The sequence below is a fragment of the Labrus mixtus genome, chromosome 4 (assembly GCF_963584025.1).
Source record: "Labrus mixtus chromosome 4, fLabMix1.1, whole genome shotgun sequence".
In the NCBI taxonomy this organism is placed as follows: Eukaryota; Metazoa; Chordata; class Actinopteri; order Labriformes; family Labridae; genus Labrus; species Labrus mixtus.
In genome coordinates this window covers 27443381-27463180 of record NC_083615.1, presented here as the reverse complement: position 1 = coordinate 27463180, position 19800 = coordinate 27443381, and the positions used below count along the sequence as shown (strand labels likewise).

Sequence of the window (19800 nt, the reverse complement as noted above, 5' to 3'; positions counted from 1 at the left end):
GTTTTGGATGACTGTATGTATGTGCACTTTAAGGTGAAGCTTAATAATTTCGTTTTACAATTGTATAATGACAATGAAGACATTATATTGTATTTTAATATGACAATATTAAAAAGAGACATAAGACTGTTTTAATGGTTTAGTTTGGACTATTATCCCCCCCCCCCCCCCCCCCCCCCGTCTTCTGTACTTGGGGTGCACACGTTAACCACTAGGCCACCGGTCCCTCATCTTAAATATGGCTTTTAAGATGACATGATACTGTTGGTAACAGAAAGCAGGCAAATGTGCAGAAAAGGGTTCATGGATACCTTTGAAAGAAAAACTGAACTAGTCAAACTGCACAGCCACTAGGTGGCGATGTGCACCAAAATGTTGACTCATGTTCACTGGCACTGAAGTGATTAGGTAATGTTGATCATCTCTTTATTTCAACTACGAAAGCTTGCTAAGCACATTTTTTTTTTTACATGTACAGCATCTGTAAGGCATATCTCCATTTGTTGTCAGAGCATAACACATGCATAACAGTCGGAAACAAGCCGTGCATCATTGATGTGTCTTGTCAGATGTGAAGTGTTAACACTGCATTTATTCAATAAGCTATAGTCAGTGAGAATGTTTTACATAAAAAAGAAAAGGACAGGTGGCAGACTTTGCAGAAATGAACGGTGTCAGTCTGATACTCTTTCAAGGTTACAGGTAGATAAAGTAGGCTACATCCCAGCCGGTAAGAGGCTGACTGACTGTGATATGTCCATCCATGATGTCTCTACCTTTCAAAGTGCATCATCGTATGAGGCAACGTTGCCGTGGAAGCCGCAGACGCCAGTCGAGGCAGATCAACCTAATTTTTAAAACCCCCACTTGGACGGAAAAGAGCTGCAGCCAATCGGAGCGGCATTTGATAAATTAGAAACTAATCAGATCAGCCAGGGGGCGGGACTAACCCAATCCTCAGGACGAGAGAAGGTAACTGTAACCAAAAGAGTGTCAGATGAAAGCCAGCCGCGACGTGTACGGCCAGATAACTTCCCGGGCAGGCAGGTGGTTACCGGGAGGTTAATGACGGAGCTTTGAACAGCATTTTAAAGCACGGAAGGATATTTTTTCCAGACAAAGGAATTGACAGAGTTGGAGCTCTCTATTTTTTGGGGGGGTAAGTCTGAATACGCAGCTATGAGCAGGCTCACAGGAAGGGCTGAGGGAAAAGGAGGAAAAATAGCGTGTTATCTTTGCACTCAAAGCCAGCTTTCTGTTATATTACTGAGTGTTTAAGCTAACCTGGGTTTAACATTGTATGTGACTCCTTTATGAGGGATGTAAACCTGCTTTATGGAGCTGTATGGAAAGCCACATGACCGTAAAACTTGCAAGTAACGGGACGGGATGAAGGACAAGAGACTGCACTGTGTCATGATGAGAGGGAGCCACACATGCAGTCTGTGAGCACCGGCGTTTATTTCAGGTTGTTTGGGTTCAATTATTTGGTTTATAATCCCTCATTTGCGTTCATTTGACTAATGTTTTTTAACGTTTCCTTATAATGCCATGGGTTTCCCTTTTGCATAAACATGTGTGAGGTTTCTTTACATCCAAAAACCTTACATTTGCACTTCCCGAATTTAGATATCTTTCACAATAGGGTCTGCTTTCGTTCTGTCTTGGTGGAGAAAAATTTTGTTTGAGTCTGTGGTAAAACGAATAAGAGGGACTGCAATGCATTATATATTTGAAACCATTTGAAACCAAAGTCCAAATGTCAAGATAAAACCCAATAAGAACAGTCCTACCTCCTCAGATCAATAATTGCCAATCCATGCAGAAGTTTATTGTCAAGACAGAGCCCTCATCTGTTTATTCCGTCACCTTCTTTGACTTGTGTGTTTGGTGGTACAAGAGTGGCCATTATTGTTGAGTGAGTAGTGGCTGTTTAATGGTAAAGTAGTAAGAGTATGTTTTGCTCAGTTTTAATGTCATACTTTTGCTCTTTTCTTTTCAACAGCCATCCTTCACTTTCTAGTCCCGGGTTATGGAAGAAGGACTCGTACACTGAAGGAGCACACAGCCTGGAATAACCCCAAACCCCAAACGTTCATCTCTTTGAAATGAATCTTCTCTCCATAACCGGGTGAAATGCCGTGACCTCGCCCCGTGCCGCACCATGGCAGGTTTAGTCTCCTGTGTGGGTTTGGTGGTGATGCTGGAGGCTCTCGTGCATGCACACAGCCAGCGTGCAGTGTTTCTGGGGATTACGGCGTTGGTATCAGTGATCACAGCTGACTCACCTGTTGCAGGTAAGAGAACACCTCACAACGTTTACCATTGGTCACATGACATAAGGACACAGATCAGTATCTGTTACAACGTTGTGACAAGGCATAGTCACTGTGTTCAGTCCTATAGGGAAACTATGGTTAAATGAAAACAAAGAATAATTAAGGAGCAATTTTTAATTATTAATTTCTGTTTTTTAGTGTAAGAAGTATTATAGACCAGCTGTAATAATAGATTACATTTATATAGCACCTTTCAAGGGACCCAAGGGCGCTTTACACGGTGAAGGGACCGACTATTATTATCGTATTGTACGGCACTTATTTTTTTGATTCAACTTTTATTTAAATCTTGAGAACTTTTTGAGGGCATGCCCTTATTTTTAATGATGTTGACAGTAAATGCACCACAGAATAAATGAAAATATGTGAATAAATAACTCAATGATTACAGCAAAATTATTATCAATAACAGGAATACAAAACAGCAAAACAGTATCTAACAGTTACACTCCTGGACAGAGTAGTTTGTAATCATTGTTTGAAACTGACCTGTGGGAACATTTATGTCTACTTTTAGTGTATGTCCTAATATTTTTCTTTTCATTTCAAACCTTCATTTGTTCTCGAAAGGATGTAGAGGTTTCCCTAATTTCCAATGCCGACGTGATTACAAGCACATTTAAAAAAATAACAAACACATCATCAGCCACCAAAACAATACAACAATAGAAATCAAGTAAAGCAGTTACGATCTGAAACACTAGAAGTCAAAGTTCCTAAACTGCAAGAGAGGGAAGAATTTTAATCTTAAAGGTAACATAATCTCCTCCTTTTCAACCAGTTTAAATAAGTCTCAGAGCTCCTCAAAACATGTGTGTGAAGTTTCTTGTTTTAAATCCACTCTGATCCTGTATTTGATCATGCCTATAAACCCCTCTATTTCAGCCCTGATCAGAACAGGCTGTTTCTGTGTCTGTACCTTTAAATATGTAAATGAGCTGTGTCTGACCACGCCCCCTCTCTGGAAGGACTTGGGTGTCTCAGTCTTTCTCGCTCCATGTCCTATTGTTTACGTTGAGAAGGTAGACTCAGAGGGCAGAACAAACACCTAGCTGTGGGAGTGTCACCCACCTGGGGGAGGGGTTACTGCCCTTTGTGATGTCATGAAGGGAAAATCTCCAAACGGCCTGTTTGAGCACACATTTTCTGAAAAGTGGAGCAGGCAGAAGACGGAGAGGATGGACTTTTGTCATCATTGGGGGGTTTGTAAACAGACTAGAGACACATATTAGTGTTTCAAAAACATGGTGAAGTGTATTTTGCATAATATGTGATATGTGAGATTGTGTTTGAGGGCGTTTCATTGAGTTTGGGGCATCACAGGAAAATGCAGTTTGCAGTGTTTAGTACAAGAGCTAAAGCTGCAGCATGGCTGTAAATTAGTAATTATTAATTTAGTCAAATTTAAAGTAAACATCACAGTGTGTGCACGATGGCATCTGAGGTAGAACCTACCAGAAGATGAAATCATGATGAATCACTTTATCTTCATTGTTATCTCCTCCACCAAAGATCAAAATAATACTTGTTCTACCTTCCAGTTCTGAAGCTAATAAAATGACCTACAAATATGATCATCCTTTAACAACTTGGACAAGGTTTGTTGTGGAGAAGTGCACGTTTTCAGCAGCCCTTGGCCCAGTGACCCACTTTGAAACGTAGGAAACGTTTGCTAAGCACAACCGTAGTCTTGTTTGTGGGCGAGCAGCAGCTGCACTGGAGCACTCAGGGTTCTTATGTTCCTCACTCCAGGCAAACGTAACCAGCGAGCTCTCAGTCACATTCTGCTGGGCTAACCTTCAGGCCACAGTTTGTTGTCAACTCTTCTACATCTAGTTTGTCAAACTCTGCATTTAACAGTGCAGCTTCTGTTCTTTGTTTTAGCTTGGTTTATCTTTAGCCGTGTAATGTCTTGTTCCTGATGTGACAATGTCAGAGCAGCTGTTTGACCTTGGATATTTGTGACATTCACAACCAAACACTCTCTGACTCTATTCTGGCTCATCCATGAAGTGAAGTGTCTCTATTATTACAGGACAAACACTGGACACAGTTGAAGACATTGCAGCAATTAGAGAAAGACAATGCGTCCACTTGATGTGTTTTTTTTGTGCCCTTAGGCTTACTTTGATACACACACACACACACACACACACACACACACATTGTCCAGTGAAAAGTTTTAAACGTTTTAATAGCAGCCAAAACCTCCTGATATTGTGTCGTAATAGGATTATGTAGTAAATGCCAGGGTGAAAGTAGTGTGCAGGAAATCTGGAATTAGTACATTAAAAGTAATATTTGATCTGATGGTCGGACTGGTGACCTCATGTAGTGTCAATGAAACATAGATTAAATATAGTCACCATCTTTTTCCTTAAAATTGTAAATATAAACTTATTCTAAAGAAAAGCTGCTCAATCATCATCATCAAACTTAAGGGCCTCCACACGTGTGTGTTCTGGTTGACTCTGACGTTTCTGGGCGGGGAGCTGGTGTGTTTCCTCCAGCCAATGACAGTGCACAAGTGAGTTCAGGAATGTACAATTCAGCGATTCAAAGCAGTGAATAAGACGGACGTGGACGTAGCAGCTAAGAAGAGAAAATATAATCATAGTGACGAGGCGAAACATCTTGGGGCAAAGCTTGTTATAAAACGAGGGTGAACCTTCAGTTGACTCTGACCTGCAGACGTGGAGTTGGTCTGCTTACTGTTGGACAGGCAGGTGACAAACACTGACGGTTAGCTTGTGCTAGCGTGCTAAATTATCGGCTTTTCCATTACATTTACAAATGTTATATAGGGCTATTCTGAGGTAGCTTGCAGTTCAGCTACAGGTAGTAAATGTTGACGCTAAAGTCCTGCAGTGGGTGTGTGCTTCTGGTGGTGATGAGCCCAGTTTGAATTTTGTTGTGTTTAAAAGCTGCAACGAACATAGTGTGTATCTTTATGCTCGTGCCATTTTGCATTTTCTCATGATAATTTGTTTTACTTTCTCTCCCAGGTTTTGTCTTAATATTCACAAGAGTTTTACGATAGCTTTCTGATTATTTGATTGAATTTCCATGTGATGTGGGAACTATTGTTTTTGGTCTTTTCTTCCTGATGTTTGCTTGGTGTCAAGAAGTGGGCTGGTGTCACATGCTGTACACAGATTATTTTTTTATTCACATAAAAGTGGCTCAATGGGTTGCAAGAAAGAGAGCGTTGGTACACATGTTTTTTGCACTGTGTCACAGCTTTTCATGTTCTGTTTCTTAATAGGAATCATAAATTGGCTCATGGTCTTTGTCTGGCTGGTTTTGGTTGATATTTGGGCAATGGTTTTGATGATCACACTGAGCTGAATGCAGCTCTTTGAGGAGCTGTTGTCCAGATTTCCAACCCTGCATCACATGAGTTAATTTATCAGCCATGTTTTGGACAGATTTCACACAACTTCATGCTGTCCTGATTTAGCCGGTTTCTTCTGAGCCAATCTAAATCTGGAAGATTGTTAGGGATGGGCTTTGGTTATTAACAGAGCATAATAGTGAAAATAAAAACACTGCATAATTTTAGGTTGTTTGTAAAGTCTTATTGCAACACATATACAGGACATTCATAGACTACTACAACTGTTTGATTACAGACATCATTCCTTACCAGTATGAAGAGCAATACTGTACACTTCACTGTGGGTGTAAGGAGTTCAGTAAGAAAACTAAGTTTAAACAGGAAACATGTGGCTTCAAATATCTCAATTGCATCAAAGATCTGTCCTACTGAAGGCCTAATCATGATCTCTATCCTGATGGATTATTACAGGCTGTAATTATCTGGGGCAGCAGTAGCTCAGTCTGTAAGGACTGTGGGTTGGGAATCGTAGGGTCGCCGGTTCAAGTCCCGGTGCGGAGGAAGCCTGGTAGCTGGTAAGGTGCCAGGTCACCTCAGAGGTGCCTTTGAGCACGGCATCCCCCCAGCATGTCCATAGGATCCTGTTTGTGCAGGTGTGTATATTTCACTCTGTGTGAGCACATCTCAATAACAGTGTGAAAGTAATTCACCATCGTTTGAATAATAAAGGATATCTTCTTCTTCTTTTCCTGAAAGCTCCTCTAACCTTCCCTAACTTTAATACGACAGATATGCTTAGTTTAGTTTATGTCACTACATATATTATCAGCTCTGTTTAAAATAGATTCTTGTCTATTTTCTTTTAAAATAGATTAAATTATCTGTATACCTGCTCTGGTTTTAATTCGGTCTCATCCTTGATCATACCTAAAACAGTCATTAAGCTTTAAATGCACAGTATGTAAAATCCGCCGCCAGGGGGCTCTCATTTAATTTTACCTTTATTTATTCTCGAGCAAGCCCTCATTTACAATGATGTCGAGAGTACAATTAAAACGAATAAGAGACAAAAAAAATATTGTTATTGTCTCAATCAAAACAATAACAAAAGATGACTTTGAGGCTAGCGGGGAATCATGGGAGTTTTCTCTGCTACTCCCTCCTTGGTCAAAAGGTCCACTTGAATAATCGACCAAAGCCAATACCAAAGCTTTAAAAAAAAAATCTATTTCATAAGATGAGCGCGTAGGAAAGAAATCAATAAATGAAATACATGTGACGCAACAAATTGACAGAACAAAACAAACATGTTGAAAAAGTGCTTCACTGACTCTTTGACTATCGTTTTTCCAGGCACACATTCACGACCCACTGAAAACTGCTCTGCGACTTACTTTTTAGTCCCGACCCACCATTTGAGAACCACTGGTGTAAGAGATCCTCGTTACTAGTACTGAACATCATTGCTCAAGTTCTAATTAGTCATCAAGGCAAAATTTACCCACAAACCTTTAAACATCAGGTTTGAATTACCGCCCCCTCAGAAATGAGTTATCTGTCAGAGTACTTCTAGATCCTGTGTTGGAGGCGTCCTTCAGTTCACTCTCTTCATTCAAAGGTTTTTAAACTTTGTTTCCACGTTCTGTTTCCACGGTGACATCACCAGTCACATGGCTTTCCTCTCACTGACTCAGAAAAGAACACTTTATAGTTTCTAGGTCAAATAGAGCAGGATGTATAATTGTTTCTCCAGACGCGACATCTTTCAGTAATTTCCTCTTTTTTTTTTTTTTTTGCTTCTCTGCTTCTTTTATTTATTCTGCTCAACTTCTGCTTAAGAAATGACCTCACATCCCTAGATGTCACATTAATGATCTTTACAAATATATTGGATGTATCTTTAAGCTTCAAAGTGACAAAGTCTCCTAGCTTCACTTTCACTCTGCACTGCAGTGGCTGGCAAAGTTCAGGACAGCGAGCGAGCTGCGGGCCAGCAAAGTCCTGGCTAATTACCAGAGCGCTCCGTTGCCATGTGAAATGTGATCTGTGCAAGATGACAATATGGCCATTCATTATTCATTAGCGCTTGGGAGCCGGTTGCAGATCAATGGGAAGAGCCTATCAAAAGCCAAACAGTGGGTACCTCTGCTCTCTGCGGGCCTGCAGTTTGACCAGAAAGATCTATGGGAGAGAACAGTCGATCCCAGTATCATCTGACCGCATGGAGAGCAGTGAAAGCCGCCCTGCTGGTCAAGGACGGGTCACTGAAAGCAGACGGGACACATTTAGGACAAAGATGTATCCTTTCCTATACCCCGGACCATCACATGTCAAAGTTATAATTCAGTTGGCTCTTCTAAGTATGACTACAGCCTCACACACACATAATGCTTTCCAGTTGTCCATTATTACCTGCGTTAAACTGGTAGGTTTTGATGTGAGCGTACCTTAGTGGGGGCCGGTGTGTGTGTGTGTGTGTACATCTGTTTGTGATTTTGTGTACCCTGCGGAGGGCAATTTTCCAGTGCATTCTCAGCATCCTACAAGTGTCCAAACATGAACCTGGATACTGTGTGCAACAACAACCGTATGAAATCATAAAACAAACTAATCGGTGTTAATTTGTGTTTGTTTTTTTGCAACACTTACTGTCTATTTAAGAGAAGTGTGCGGTAATGTTACTTTCCTTTTTTTAGATATTTATTCTTTTAGATATATATTTTAGGTTTTTATTGGATAGGCCAGAGAGGGAAACAATGTGGGGAATGACGTGGGAAAGGAGCCACTGGCCGGATTTGAACCCGGGGCCGTCCCCTTCTGAGGACGATAGCCTCTGTTCTGGGGTGCGACCTAACCGCTTAAAGGCCATCAGCGCCCCTGATAACGTTACTTTTGACAGGAACTTGTTTGTTTATGAGATAACTGCCAGTAAAAAGTAACTTGTTACAAAACTGCTTTACTAATGAGTCTTTTTATGACTCGTTTCACATGTCGTCCAAACGGTACATGGCCTACTGTACGTCTACCTTTGAATGTACTGTCAGCCCATAATCTGGAACTCAGGTGCCTAAAAAGGCGAATAACAGATGCGATAACCTTTATAGCTCTTTATTATGCTGATGATGTGATAGTAAATGATGCAGTGTCATAGAGTATTAGGCACAGCTGTTTCAATAAAAACACTACAACACTGGCTCTTGAACTTACATTTCCACCTTGATGTTGTTCTTGCACCTTTCATCCAAAAATTCAACATACTTAGGACAAATCCACAAAGTCCTCTCTGCCATCTCACTATTTTAATTACTAGCTAGTAGCTACACATTGACACTGACACACCTAGATGTTAACCTTCTGCTGGTGAACAGCAACCCGCCCAGAAGTAGGAGGGAAACAGAAACAGTTTGGGGATTAGAGAATTTCAGGAGGACTTTCCATTAAATCCTACTTATCTGGTTGTTCACACATGCACAACACAGCCAGAGACCATCCCGGTCAGACGAGAGGGGGAGGGGCGGGATGTCTCCGGAGGCAAGACGTGATGTACAATGACACAGAAGTGACAGATGAAGCAACAGAGTCCGCTATACGAAGCTACAATGAGATTATTCACCCTTATATCAATTATATGTGTAGTTCAACAGACTCAGAGAGTTGAGAAGAACGTACAGGAGAACAGAAAACATAATTCAGAAGTTAAATAACGTGCACAGAGATCACATGACCGATCGCAGGGAATAAATGCAACCACCCCTGTCAGGGTTTGCTCACCGGGAATTCTCCTGATTACACTCAGCTGCGTTCTCACATCATCAGAGTTTTTCTGGAGTGTGAAAGCACTCAAAAAAATCAAGAGAAAAATATATACATTTAATGCAGGGCACTGATGGCCTAGCAGGTTGCTCCCCATGTATTGAGGCTTTTGTTCTCCAAGCAGGCCGCCTGGGGTTCAAATCCGACCCGTGGCTGCTTTCCTGGATGTCATTCCCCACTCTCAAATTGTCTACTCTTTTCACTGTTCTAAAAAAAGGCAAAAGCCCAAAGTGCATCTTTATACTATGTACTGTTTTATATCCACTTGCGGTAAGTTATTTGGTTCATTGCAAGGCATTTAAAGTATAAATAGTGATATTCTTCTAGCTCTTTTTTGTAAAGGCTTTTAGAGAACCTCAGAATTTGTTATTGTTTTTACGAGACTCACTAAAAGCAGAATAATCTTGTTAACATCATTCTGTCTGAGTCACTGGTTTAAAAATAAGCACTCAGATATTTCTCCGACTGTGATCTGAGGAGAAACAGTTCTCTTGGCAGAAGTTTTTTTTTGTGTTTTTTGTACCCGAGCCTGCAGTGAACTTTTGTTTAGGACTGAAGAAGATCGCCCGGAGTGTCTGAATGTGCTTGTTGTTTGCTTCGCTAACGTCCCGTCAGTGTTTGGAGCTTAAAATGTGCAACACAAAGTTCATGATTTTGACAGACGGCAACACTGAGGCCATATTGTGCTCCATGCTCTGATGGACTGCAGCTGATTATTTATATATTTATCAGAGCAGATGGTGCCGCTCGGCCCGGCCTCTTTCAGGCCACTTCAGGCTAAATCGTTTGCTTTTGGACCTTTTTACATCTCAGCAACTACTTACAAATATTACAGTCAGTATGCAGTTCTATTTTATGCTCCCATATTGTCTTTCAAAGCAGCTTCTATCCAGGAGAGCTCAACCTAACGCAGTGCTGTTTGTTCTCTCAGGACCTAAAGCCTGAGAGCAGCCTGTGTGAGGAGGACTGAGGAGTAGAGGAGGGTGCTGAGTGACACAGTCCTCTGGGCCTCTCTGGTTACAAGTCTTTGCCTTCCTGTCTTTGGAAGGAAATCAGGACTGCAGAAAGAGTCGGACTGCACCCTGTGTGTGTGTGTGTGTGAGAGAGAAAGTGTGTGGGTGTCTCTGTGTCCATAGCTTTTCCTGCAGAGTCACACATTGGCCTTGCACGATCATAATCCACTCTTTGAAACTGCTCATCATACCATCATGAATTCAGGGGAGACTGACTTTGTTGTGTGAGCTTTTATAAACTTAAAGGGATACTTCACCCATTGAAACATGAATCTGTATTGACATTGGGTCATATATGTAGTAGAAAATGTGAAATAAATGTTGAAGTTGGTGCCTTCTTGACCGAGAGAAGGCAGAAAGTGTATTTTTGGCTCATGTGGATGAAAGACACCAACTCCCAGAATGCACAGCAGCCGCCTCCTGTTCCTCCACTCAAAAATTCTACCAGGTTTCTAATGATACAAAGCTTAATGCAAATGGGTGAAGTATCCCTTTAAGTCTTTAAATCTGTTATTCTGAAGCCTGGCTCGCTACGAATCCCTGAAGACTCCATAAAAATGTTTAGGTAAAGTCCTCTCTCCCTGAAGCGAACAGTTCCTTTCACCCTCGTCCCCCCCTCTGTTACATCTCTTCCTCCCTCTCGTTCTAACTCTTTTTACACTTACCCCCCTACTCCCCCTCCCCTCCTCCTCCCTCATCCTGCTCCCACTCTTTTTGCACTCCCCTGTCTTTTATCTTGAAAAGTATTCCCTCAGGAAAGCAAAACAAGGGTCACATAAATATTTGATGAAGTGCAGGCATGACCTCAGTCAGGTCCATTCTCAGGCTCCATTATGGACCAATCAGACCCCTGAATTATTTTACAGAAGACGCTGGAAACCTCTACAACTTCAAAATGTTGAAGATTTGAATAAACAATCAAACTTAGATTCTATTTTTAACATTTGCTTTATTGATTTATATCTGTTTTATTTTTTTACTGTTTGATGGAAGCTAAATTAAGCACAAGTATATGCACTGTTGATTTTTTTATAAATGCCCCCAGATGAAGTGAAACTGTTTATTTCTATGGGGGGGGGTGTCTGAGCTCTGGCTTTTAGATCTAATTGTTCTCCACCGATCAAAACAATGGGATCTTTCCCATCTTAAAAGCTTCCCCGATAAACCATACGTCAACACAGCCGTATCTTGATTGTCCGACTGCACTCGGCATACGCGGCTCCTGCCAACTGAAAAGAGTCAGTCACGCAAGGGGCTCAGCTGAAAACAGAACCATGTGTGGGCTCGTAGTTAGCTGGCCTTAATACCAAAGACCCTTTCTTCTCCCTCTCCCTGTTTTTTTCCAAATTACACAACCATTAAATACATTTTTTTTTGCAATAAGGAGTCTGGCAAACATAGGAAATGATATCATTAGAGGACTTTGAAATTGGTATCTCAGGTTTCTAGACACACACAAGCACACGTCTGAGTGTTTGTCTGCTGCAAAATAAACCTTATCCTCATAACTCAAGGTTGCTGGGTTGTTATGAAAAGCTCAAATATTCAGTAGAGTGTTTGAGTCCGACCTCACATCTTTCCTGTGCCTGTGTGTCTCCTCTGTTTGGACTCACACAGCTTGCTTTTTAGCTGCAAAGCGTTGTGTCTTACACTTAAAAAAATGAGTGTACTCATCTTTTCACCTGGCAGCAGATGGGAAGAGCACAAACACATTTGTTTTCCGTTTCATTGTCTTCATGCTGCCGGCAACACTGTTGTTTTGTCTGTGAAACCCTCACATGCCCTTGTAAAGGACACTGCTTCTGTGTGAAGAAGAATTATTTTCTCCCCTTCTGTTATATTTAATGAGTGAATGGTTTGTATAAGTAAAGGGGAGCAGAAGGAGGGATGTTTGATTTAATTCAAGACATCAGCAAGGTGCCTTTCTTTATTCAGAAAAGAGCCCGACCGATTAATCAGCCGGCCGATAACATCGGCCGATATTAGCTTGTCCAAGTGACTATCGTATCGGCTGATTATATCGCAGATATGCACCAATATTACTTGATTTATTCACCAGTCAATAATCATTTAATCTGAGTTATCTTGTCTTAAACTAGCTGTCCTCTTTCACCAGCAGGGGGCGCTATATGAATTATAACAAGCATCATCACTCTCCAGAGTGTCAAGCGCTGATGCACGTACATGCTCAGTTACTCTAGTTACTCTCTTACAATTTTACATCCTTATCATGCGATTTTGAAAACAAAACTTTACTTGCCCTTCTATTAGATGTTTCAAACCTGCACTCAAACACACACACACACACACACACACACACACTGAGGTTGCCCTTTAAGAAACAAACAGTGAGAAAACGCTGTAAAGGTTAAATAAAACAAAAACAGAGTAAAAGGAAGAAAGCAGAACAGAAATCTGCTTCTTACTTTATCTAAACATCAGATAGAAGTAGAATAAGACGTGTTCTTTGCAGTCATTGTTTACATGCATATTAACCAGTTAATTCAGATAAACTGGGTCTCCATGGAGCTGGTCTAAATATTCACACCCGCTGTAATGATCCGGTGTATGATGTCTCTTAGATTTTGCCATTACCCCCTCCTGGTTAAATGTCTTAGTCCTGTCTCAGATGCCTGACGTTGTGACCGAGCCGCAGCGCAACATCTCAACCCTGCTCATCTCGTTTCATTCACTCATGAGGATTTTATAAAGGAACATCAGATCAGCCGACATCAGCAGTGATAATCCCTCTCTTGTCAGAAACCTTTTTACATGATTACTGGCAGTGATCCAATCCTGCAACTGGATGTAAAGTGGAGCAGAACCAACCAGGCCACAGACGGGGAAGGGGGCTTTAACGTGCATCATTATCTGCTTGGATATGGAAAAATGGGATTTCATAGAACTGTTATAGATTATGTATGAATACATTCACCTTACAGCGACTTGTAGAAAACAGCAGATGTATTCAGTGCTGTGTTCATTGAATGTTTTAGATTATTTCGATAATAACACCAATAAAAGAGTACCTGTTTGTTATCAACACGGAGGAGAAAGCAAAGACAGAAAGAGAGACTTGTTGGATTTGTTGTCAGTGTGGTCCAATGCAGATGTAGCTCAGCTCATGTGAAAGGAGGCTATTCATTAGACCGAGTCTCTCTGTTAACGGCACATCGAGGCGCGATGAATAGAAATAGAATCTCATTAGCCTGAGACTTTTCATGTAATGAATAAATGAAGACCTCACAGCATTAATTCTTCAGTTATGTCAGAGTAATGAGACTGAGCCACTCTTTTTTTCATTCATGAGGATAGTACTCAAGGTATTGTCACTTCCTCGTTAGGGTGAATGATATATTTATATATGGATCAGGGCTGTCAGCGTTAACGCTTTAACCTCAATTAATTAAGTCCCTGCATTAATGCATTAATGTTAATTTTTGATAAAATCACCTCACTATATGATCAGACATTAAGGAAAAATGCTATGTTGAAGTGCTGGGGCGGGGGGAGACAGCTCTCTACAATGTTTTGAATTTGGACTGCAGTACCCATTTTAAACATTAGTTGTCAGACTTACATATTGCTCCTTTAAGTTTTCGATAAGTATCGAGTTTGTTTTTCCGTAATTAAGTTAATGCCCTCACCTTCAATTTACTGGAAGTTCCTTATTTTATTTCAAAATAAAAGCAGGTTTGGAGTCAATCAGGAAGTAAAGTATGCGAGAAAGAGATAAATACCTTTCTCAATTGCACTAATACGTATTAAAATGCTCTGTCTTGAGGTGACCGTGTAGCTTAAAACAAAGACGAGGGAAGGACTTTTACCAAAGACAGATGAAATTGGTTGAATGACAAATTTGTTGTGTTATGAGAATGAGTAAGGAGCCATAGAGAACCCAAACCAGAGCAAAATATAATGGTATAATGGTACACTGAGGCGAACATGTCAGTGTCGATGAGGTAGCATCATATGTACAGTCTATGGGTAGCATATGTTACTGGCTTCAATAACTAATGTTACTGGCTTCAATAACTGATGAAAACGTTGCCTTAAAGTGTTTCTTTTCTTGCCGCGTAAAAGGGAGTTTTATCTCGCCAATGCTGCGAAAGTGCCTGAATACTTCTGATGCAACAGCGGCCGGACCCTGTAACTTTAGTGAGTTTTTATTGGCAGTAAAATGAAGATCTGTCTTAAAAATGATTTTGACAAAGGAGAGGGAGATAAAACTGTACTAGGATGCAGTTCTGTACGTGAGTTGAACACTTGCAATTTATGCTCTTGTGACCTGATATTTAAAGGTCTCCCTCTGCATGGGTCTCAGTGCTTTGTTTCACAGGCTGATACCAACAATGCCCGTCCAGCCGAGCGTGACTCACTCATGTTTCGGGGGAGACAGGTGGCAGCGCTGCTTAGCCTTGAAGGCCTTTGTCAGTTTCTGCCCACTGTAATGTCAACCCCAGCTCCGCCCAGTCTCGCTTACTGCGAGCATGGCTGCTGTCTGTCATTCTGAGCTCTGACTGTCATTACCTGAGACAAGACATCAGGGATTAAGAACCTGCCTTCATCATTAGCTTTAGCTTTGCACAATTTTATTTTACAGGAGATTGTTTGTATTAGATTATTCTTATAAAAACAAAGCGCCATAATACTCAACTTGTCTTATCTTTTTTTAAATTATTATAATGGATTGAGACAAAACAGTGCATGGAGCAGGGAAATCAGAGAGAGAGAGAGAGTGGGGAAGGACATGTGGGTAAGGAGAAGCTGTTGTCCGCTTCGAGGACAACAGCCTCTGAACATGGAGCGAGCAAACTAACCACTATAGGCCACCAGCGCGCCCAACTTGCATCGGTAGCTTTAATTTCTGTGGTCTTATGATCACATAAACATTATACTTGTATCGTGAGGGACATCGTTTTTAGTAGAATATAGTCCAGGAGTGTTGGCTTTTCATTGGTTTCATTATCAGAAAATATGACTCGTGTCATGATGTCAGAGGTTGAATTCTGAAGTTATTTTGAGACATTCCTGTTGCTGGTGATTTTTAGCTTCAATTAAAAACATATTTCAAGTAAATGTGTTTGGTGCTGTAGACTTTTCTGTATTTCATTTAATTTTGATTATGATTGTCATATTGATTAATTATTGATGTACAGGTTTGGCACCTGATGGCTCACTCCCACATTTGTCTCTAAAACGCTGATGAAAGCCTAGAGATGTAATGTGTTTGTTTTCTTTAGATGCTTTTTCTCGACTCCTGACGTTTTTCTGCTGTATTTTCTATCGTTCTGAAAATAACATTTTTTTTTTTTAATTTAACCAGGAAAGTCCCATTGAGATTAAAAACCTCTTTTTCAAGGGAGTCCTGGCCAAGAGGCAGCAAAAGTTACACAGTCACACTCACAACATACAGACAGCAATTCAAATTATAAAAAACAGTTACAAGTAAAGGAGGTCGTCTAAAGTGCTCTCAGCCTGGATTTAAAAGCATTCAAAGAAATCAGTTCAGTTATTTTCCAGTCTTTTTGCAGCATGTTCCATGTAGAAGGAGCAGAGTAGACGAAAGCCTTTTTTCCCAGCGCTGTGCGGGCAAATGGAACAGACAGCAACAACTGATCATTTGAACGCAAACTGTAAGAATCAACAGTTCTCCGTGTGATTAGGTTACAGATGTAGGAGGGCAGTAGCCCACATTCAGTTTTAACCTGGTAAAGAAGAGTTCAGGCTTCAGCAGGCACCTTGTGAAAAGAGAGAATTGATTTGTCTTTCACATGTATTTGCACATCACAACCTTACTTTACATCCATGTTTATTATGTTTATTTGTGCTTAATTAAATCTTTTCTTACATGAATTAAACATGCGGGTAGTTTTTATTATTTTCTTTTGGAAACGGGGTTAGTTTCTTGTTTAACTGTTTATCCTTCTATCCATTTATCTAACCCATACTCCATCATTCTCATCAGTATTAAAATGAGCTCACAGATAACAGTCTCTCTGTTAATTAGCTGGATGTTTTGTCGTCCATTCACGCGTGTTTATCCGTCCTAAATGTGACTACAAAGGAATTAGGGTGTCGCTGTCGGGGGTGTGCTGAGACGAGATGACATTTTGGGGTCACTTGCCACAGAAAGACCTCAAACATCAGCAATTTTTTTTTTGGGGACAATCACAACCTCCTAGAGAGTGCGTCTGCTTATTCTTTGTCTACTCTTTATATATCTTTCGCATGTTTGTTTTTAGCAGAATGCAAACTCAAGTGCAGATCAGTAATCAGCTGCAGTAAATGGACATTCACATCAACCACTCACTAGTTGTTCCAAACCTCTCTTGGACTGAGAGAGCAGAGATTTTGATTCCAGTTCTCACATTGAGCTTTACGAGAATAACATTCTGTGGCTTCTCCTTTCCATGCTCAACTCCTGTGAGTATTTATATCTCCTTTTGCTAAACTATGAAATCAGGCCATCAATAAACTGCCTGTAAAGAGCTGGAAGAGTGGGGGGGAAGTTGTTTTGTCTGCAGAGACTGCGCTGTGTGTGTGTGTGTGTGTGTGTGTGTGTGTGTGTGTGTGTGTGTGTGTGTGTGTGTGTGTGTGTGTGTGTGTGTGTGTGTGTGTGTGTGTGTGTGTGTGTGTGTGTGTGTGTGTGTGTGTGTGTGTGTGTGTGTGTGTGTGTGTGTGTGTGTGTGTGTGTGTGTCTGCCCAGCTGTGATACATCCCTGTGGGTTCAAACACTTGGCACAGCAGACAAAAATCTGTGTGGCAGTTTGGTGAATGTGCAGCACAGACGAGCCTTCAGAGAGACTTGGCTTTTCCTTTTCAAGTCCTTTCTGTTGGCTCTGTTATAATAGCATGTTGACTGAATTAAGGTACCAGTGTAGGCTGTAATTAAGTTGGGAGTTTTCTCCCGGGCCAACCAGAGGCAGTCTCCTCGTGTGAAGTGATGCAGTAAATTGAAGATGACACTCCAGAAGTATATTCTCTTTTATTCATGCTTTTTATAACTGATCTGTTCTGTGCTCCCACTGTTAAATATAGTCTTCTCCCTCAGCTGATTCTGCAGCTGTTTTCATGTGTGTGTGACTCTGCAGAGTCTTGGTACACTACAAAGAGCTGCAGCAGCACCAGCAGCTGCTGAGTCACTATAAGCTTCTCCTGGCTTACTCCTGGCAATGGCAATAATGGGCCTTTTGAAGTTCTGCTCTGATTAAGACCGACGGTCATCAACTAATTCAAGACATTCTGTCTGCGCTGAGATCTTTTTACTAGATTAATTCCTATTTTGCCCTTGATGTGTCTTTTTTTATATGCGTAAACTCTCTATGCAGGCATTATGATTTATTTTGTTTATTTGCAATACCAGGAATTGTAGCATCTCCTGCAATGTTAGCAGACACCTGAACTCATCTCCCTTGATTTGCCTTTTTTTTATTGTCAAGGCCACGGAGCCCCTGAAGTCCCATAAAGAAAACAAACTTTTTCTACACATAAGATAATTATATTGTGCACACAATATATTAACATGTATGTGCGCACAACTTAATATCTTTTGCACACATACTTTTTGGAACTTCAGAGGCTCCATAGAAGGCAACCATGTATCAAGGTCTGTCTTAGCAGGGCGGTGAAACTTCCTTTGGAGTTCTGAATATTCTTATAGAAAATGTATGAATGCATTTGAGCATAAAAGAGATGTGGGCTCATACCATTATAAAGAACTGTTAAAAGGACCATTACCATGAAATATTCACGAGGGATTCTGTTCCTTTCCATTCAGCTCATGATGCCTTTTTCATGCAAAGTAAGACCCTCACCATGTAGTGTAATCAACGCACTCCCCAAATTAAATCATGCATGATACACTGCGTTATGCAATATGGAGAAAAAGGCCTTTGGCATTCAAGCTAAGTTGGAAAGATGTTGCATAAGCCACATTTGCCATTTCTACATTTTGGCTGGTCTAATATCACCCTTGAGGACTTTACTGTTGAGGGTAAGAGGTAGAGTGGCTTCCTGATGAGCTGGAAATTGCACCATCCATCACTGGAAGGCCAGGCTTCATGAAAATCTATCAAGAGATATTCTCCCAAGGGTGCCAAAGCAAAAACCCCAGGCCATCGCAAACAACCACTCCTTCATTTTGGACGTATGGTCAGTTTATGCAGTCAGCAGTTTATGCATGTCAGCATATTACTGTGGTCCAAAACTGGAAGTGAAGAGAAAACTATTTCAGCTTTAAATATGATTCCACATTCTAGACTAGCGTTTCTATTCTGCGATGGTTTCCTTACTCCCTCTAAAGGTCATTTTCCTCAGGGATTAATGGTTCCACTTTGAGCATTTATCAGACTTTTGATCAGGTCTGAGGATTTCTTCTCAGAAGTCAAAAACGGTAAATGTCAGATGAATACATTTCACGGGTTTCTTGTATGTGGGATACACAGTGAAACATGCTGGCTTGGTAATTTGTGTTTTCAGGTAAAGCAGCCTCAGTTTCATGGGTCTCAAATTTCCTTGTGTCGGTACTTAAAGGTCATATCATCTGTCCATATAGTATTGATTTTTTTTCTAAATAAAGACCAAGGTTAAATTTAATATCCTAAAGCAGCCACAGCTCTTCCTACGGATTCAGTCAAGTATCTTAAAGTGCTGTATAGTCTATTTATGATGTGGCCTCTGCTCCAGAGGAGACCAGTCCTACAATGACACATTTGCTGATGAATGGGTCAACAATAAAACGACCTTGTGAGTGGATTGAATATTTTTTTATTTCCTCACAGATCAATTTCTATTTTAGCCATTCAGGGCACATGAAGTCCAACACAGTTAAAAAAAAGAAGTAATTCCATTGATGTAATGCCAACGTTAAAGTACAGTTCTTAAACATGGCTGCATGTGTGCAGCAAAGTCATGTTTGGTTTCTTCTCTCTTTCTGCTGCTACTCAGTCAAACTTGGCAATACTTTGATACTCTACAATACTGAGTGTTTTAAAGTGATCCAATCTCTGTTATTTTAATGATCAATAGTGTTGAAATGTACCAAAGCCTTTTGAAAAAATACATATTTTCAGTCATATTTAAAAGCAAAGGCTGTCGTGAGTGAGATACTGTTGCATACTGAGATGTTGCCAACATAATTGTCCAATTTAGCTTGCCTGCAAATTTTGGTAATTAAGAAAATACGCACTATTGGGTGCCTTTGACTGTACCAAAGCCACTGTTTTTATTGTATCGAATCAGGTATAGTAATAGCTAAATCCTAGCCACCAGACTATATTCAAAGTCATGATGATAA

General features: G+C 40.7%; 1 protein-coding gene across 2 annotated transcripts in view; it reads left to right on the top strand.

Moving 5' to 3' along the window:
* The first annotated feature begins 1855 nt into the window (after window positions 1–1855).
* si:ch211-1e14.1 (UPF0606 protein KIAA1549) overlaps window positions 1856–19800 on the top strand; it is a 49516-nt gene continuing 31571 nt past the window's right edge. The window contains exon 1 of one of the 2 annotated variants that reach the window (XM_061036734.1): window positions 1856–2297. In XM_061036734.1, the coding sequence (XP_060892717.1) occupies window positions 2165–2297 (133 nt within the window). In that variant the 5' untranslated portion in view covers window positions 1856–2164. The remainder of the gene's footprint in view (window positions 2298–19800) is intronic. The other variant, XM_061036735.1, reaches the window with a different exon arrangement.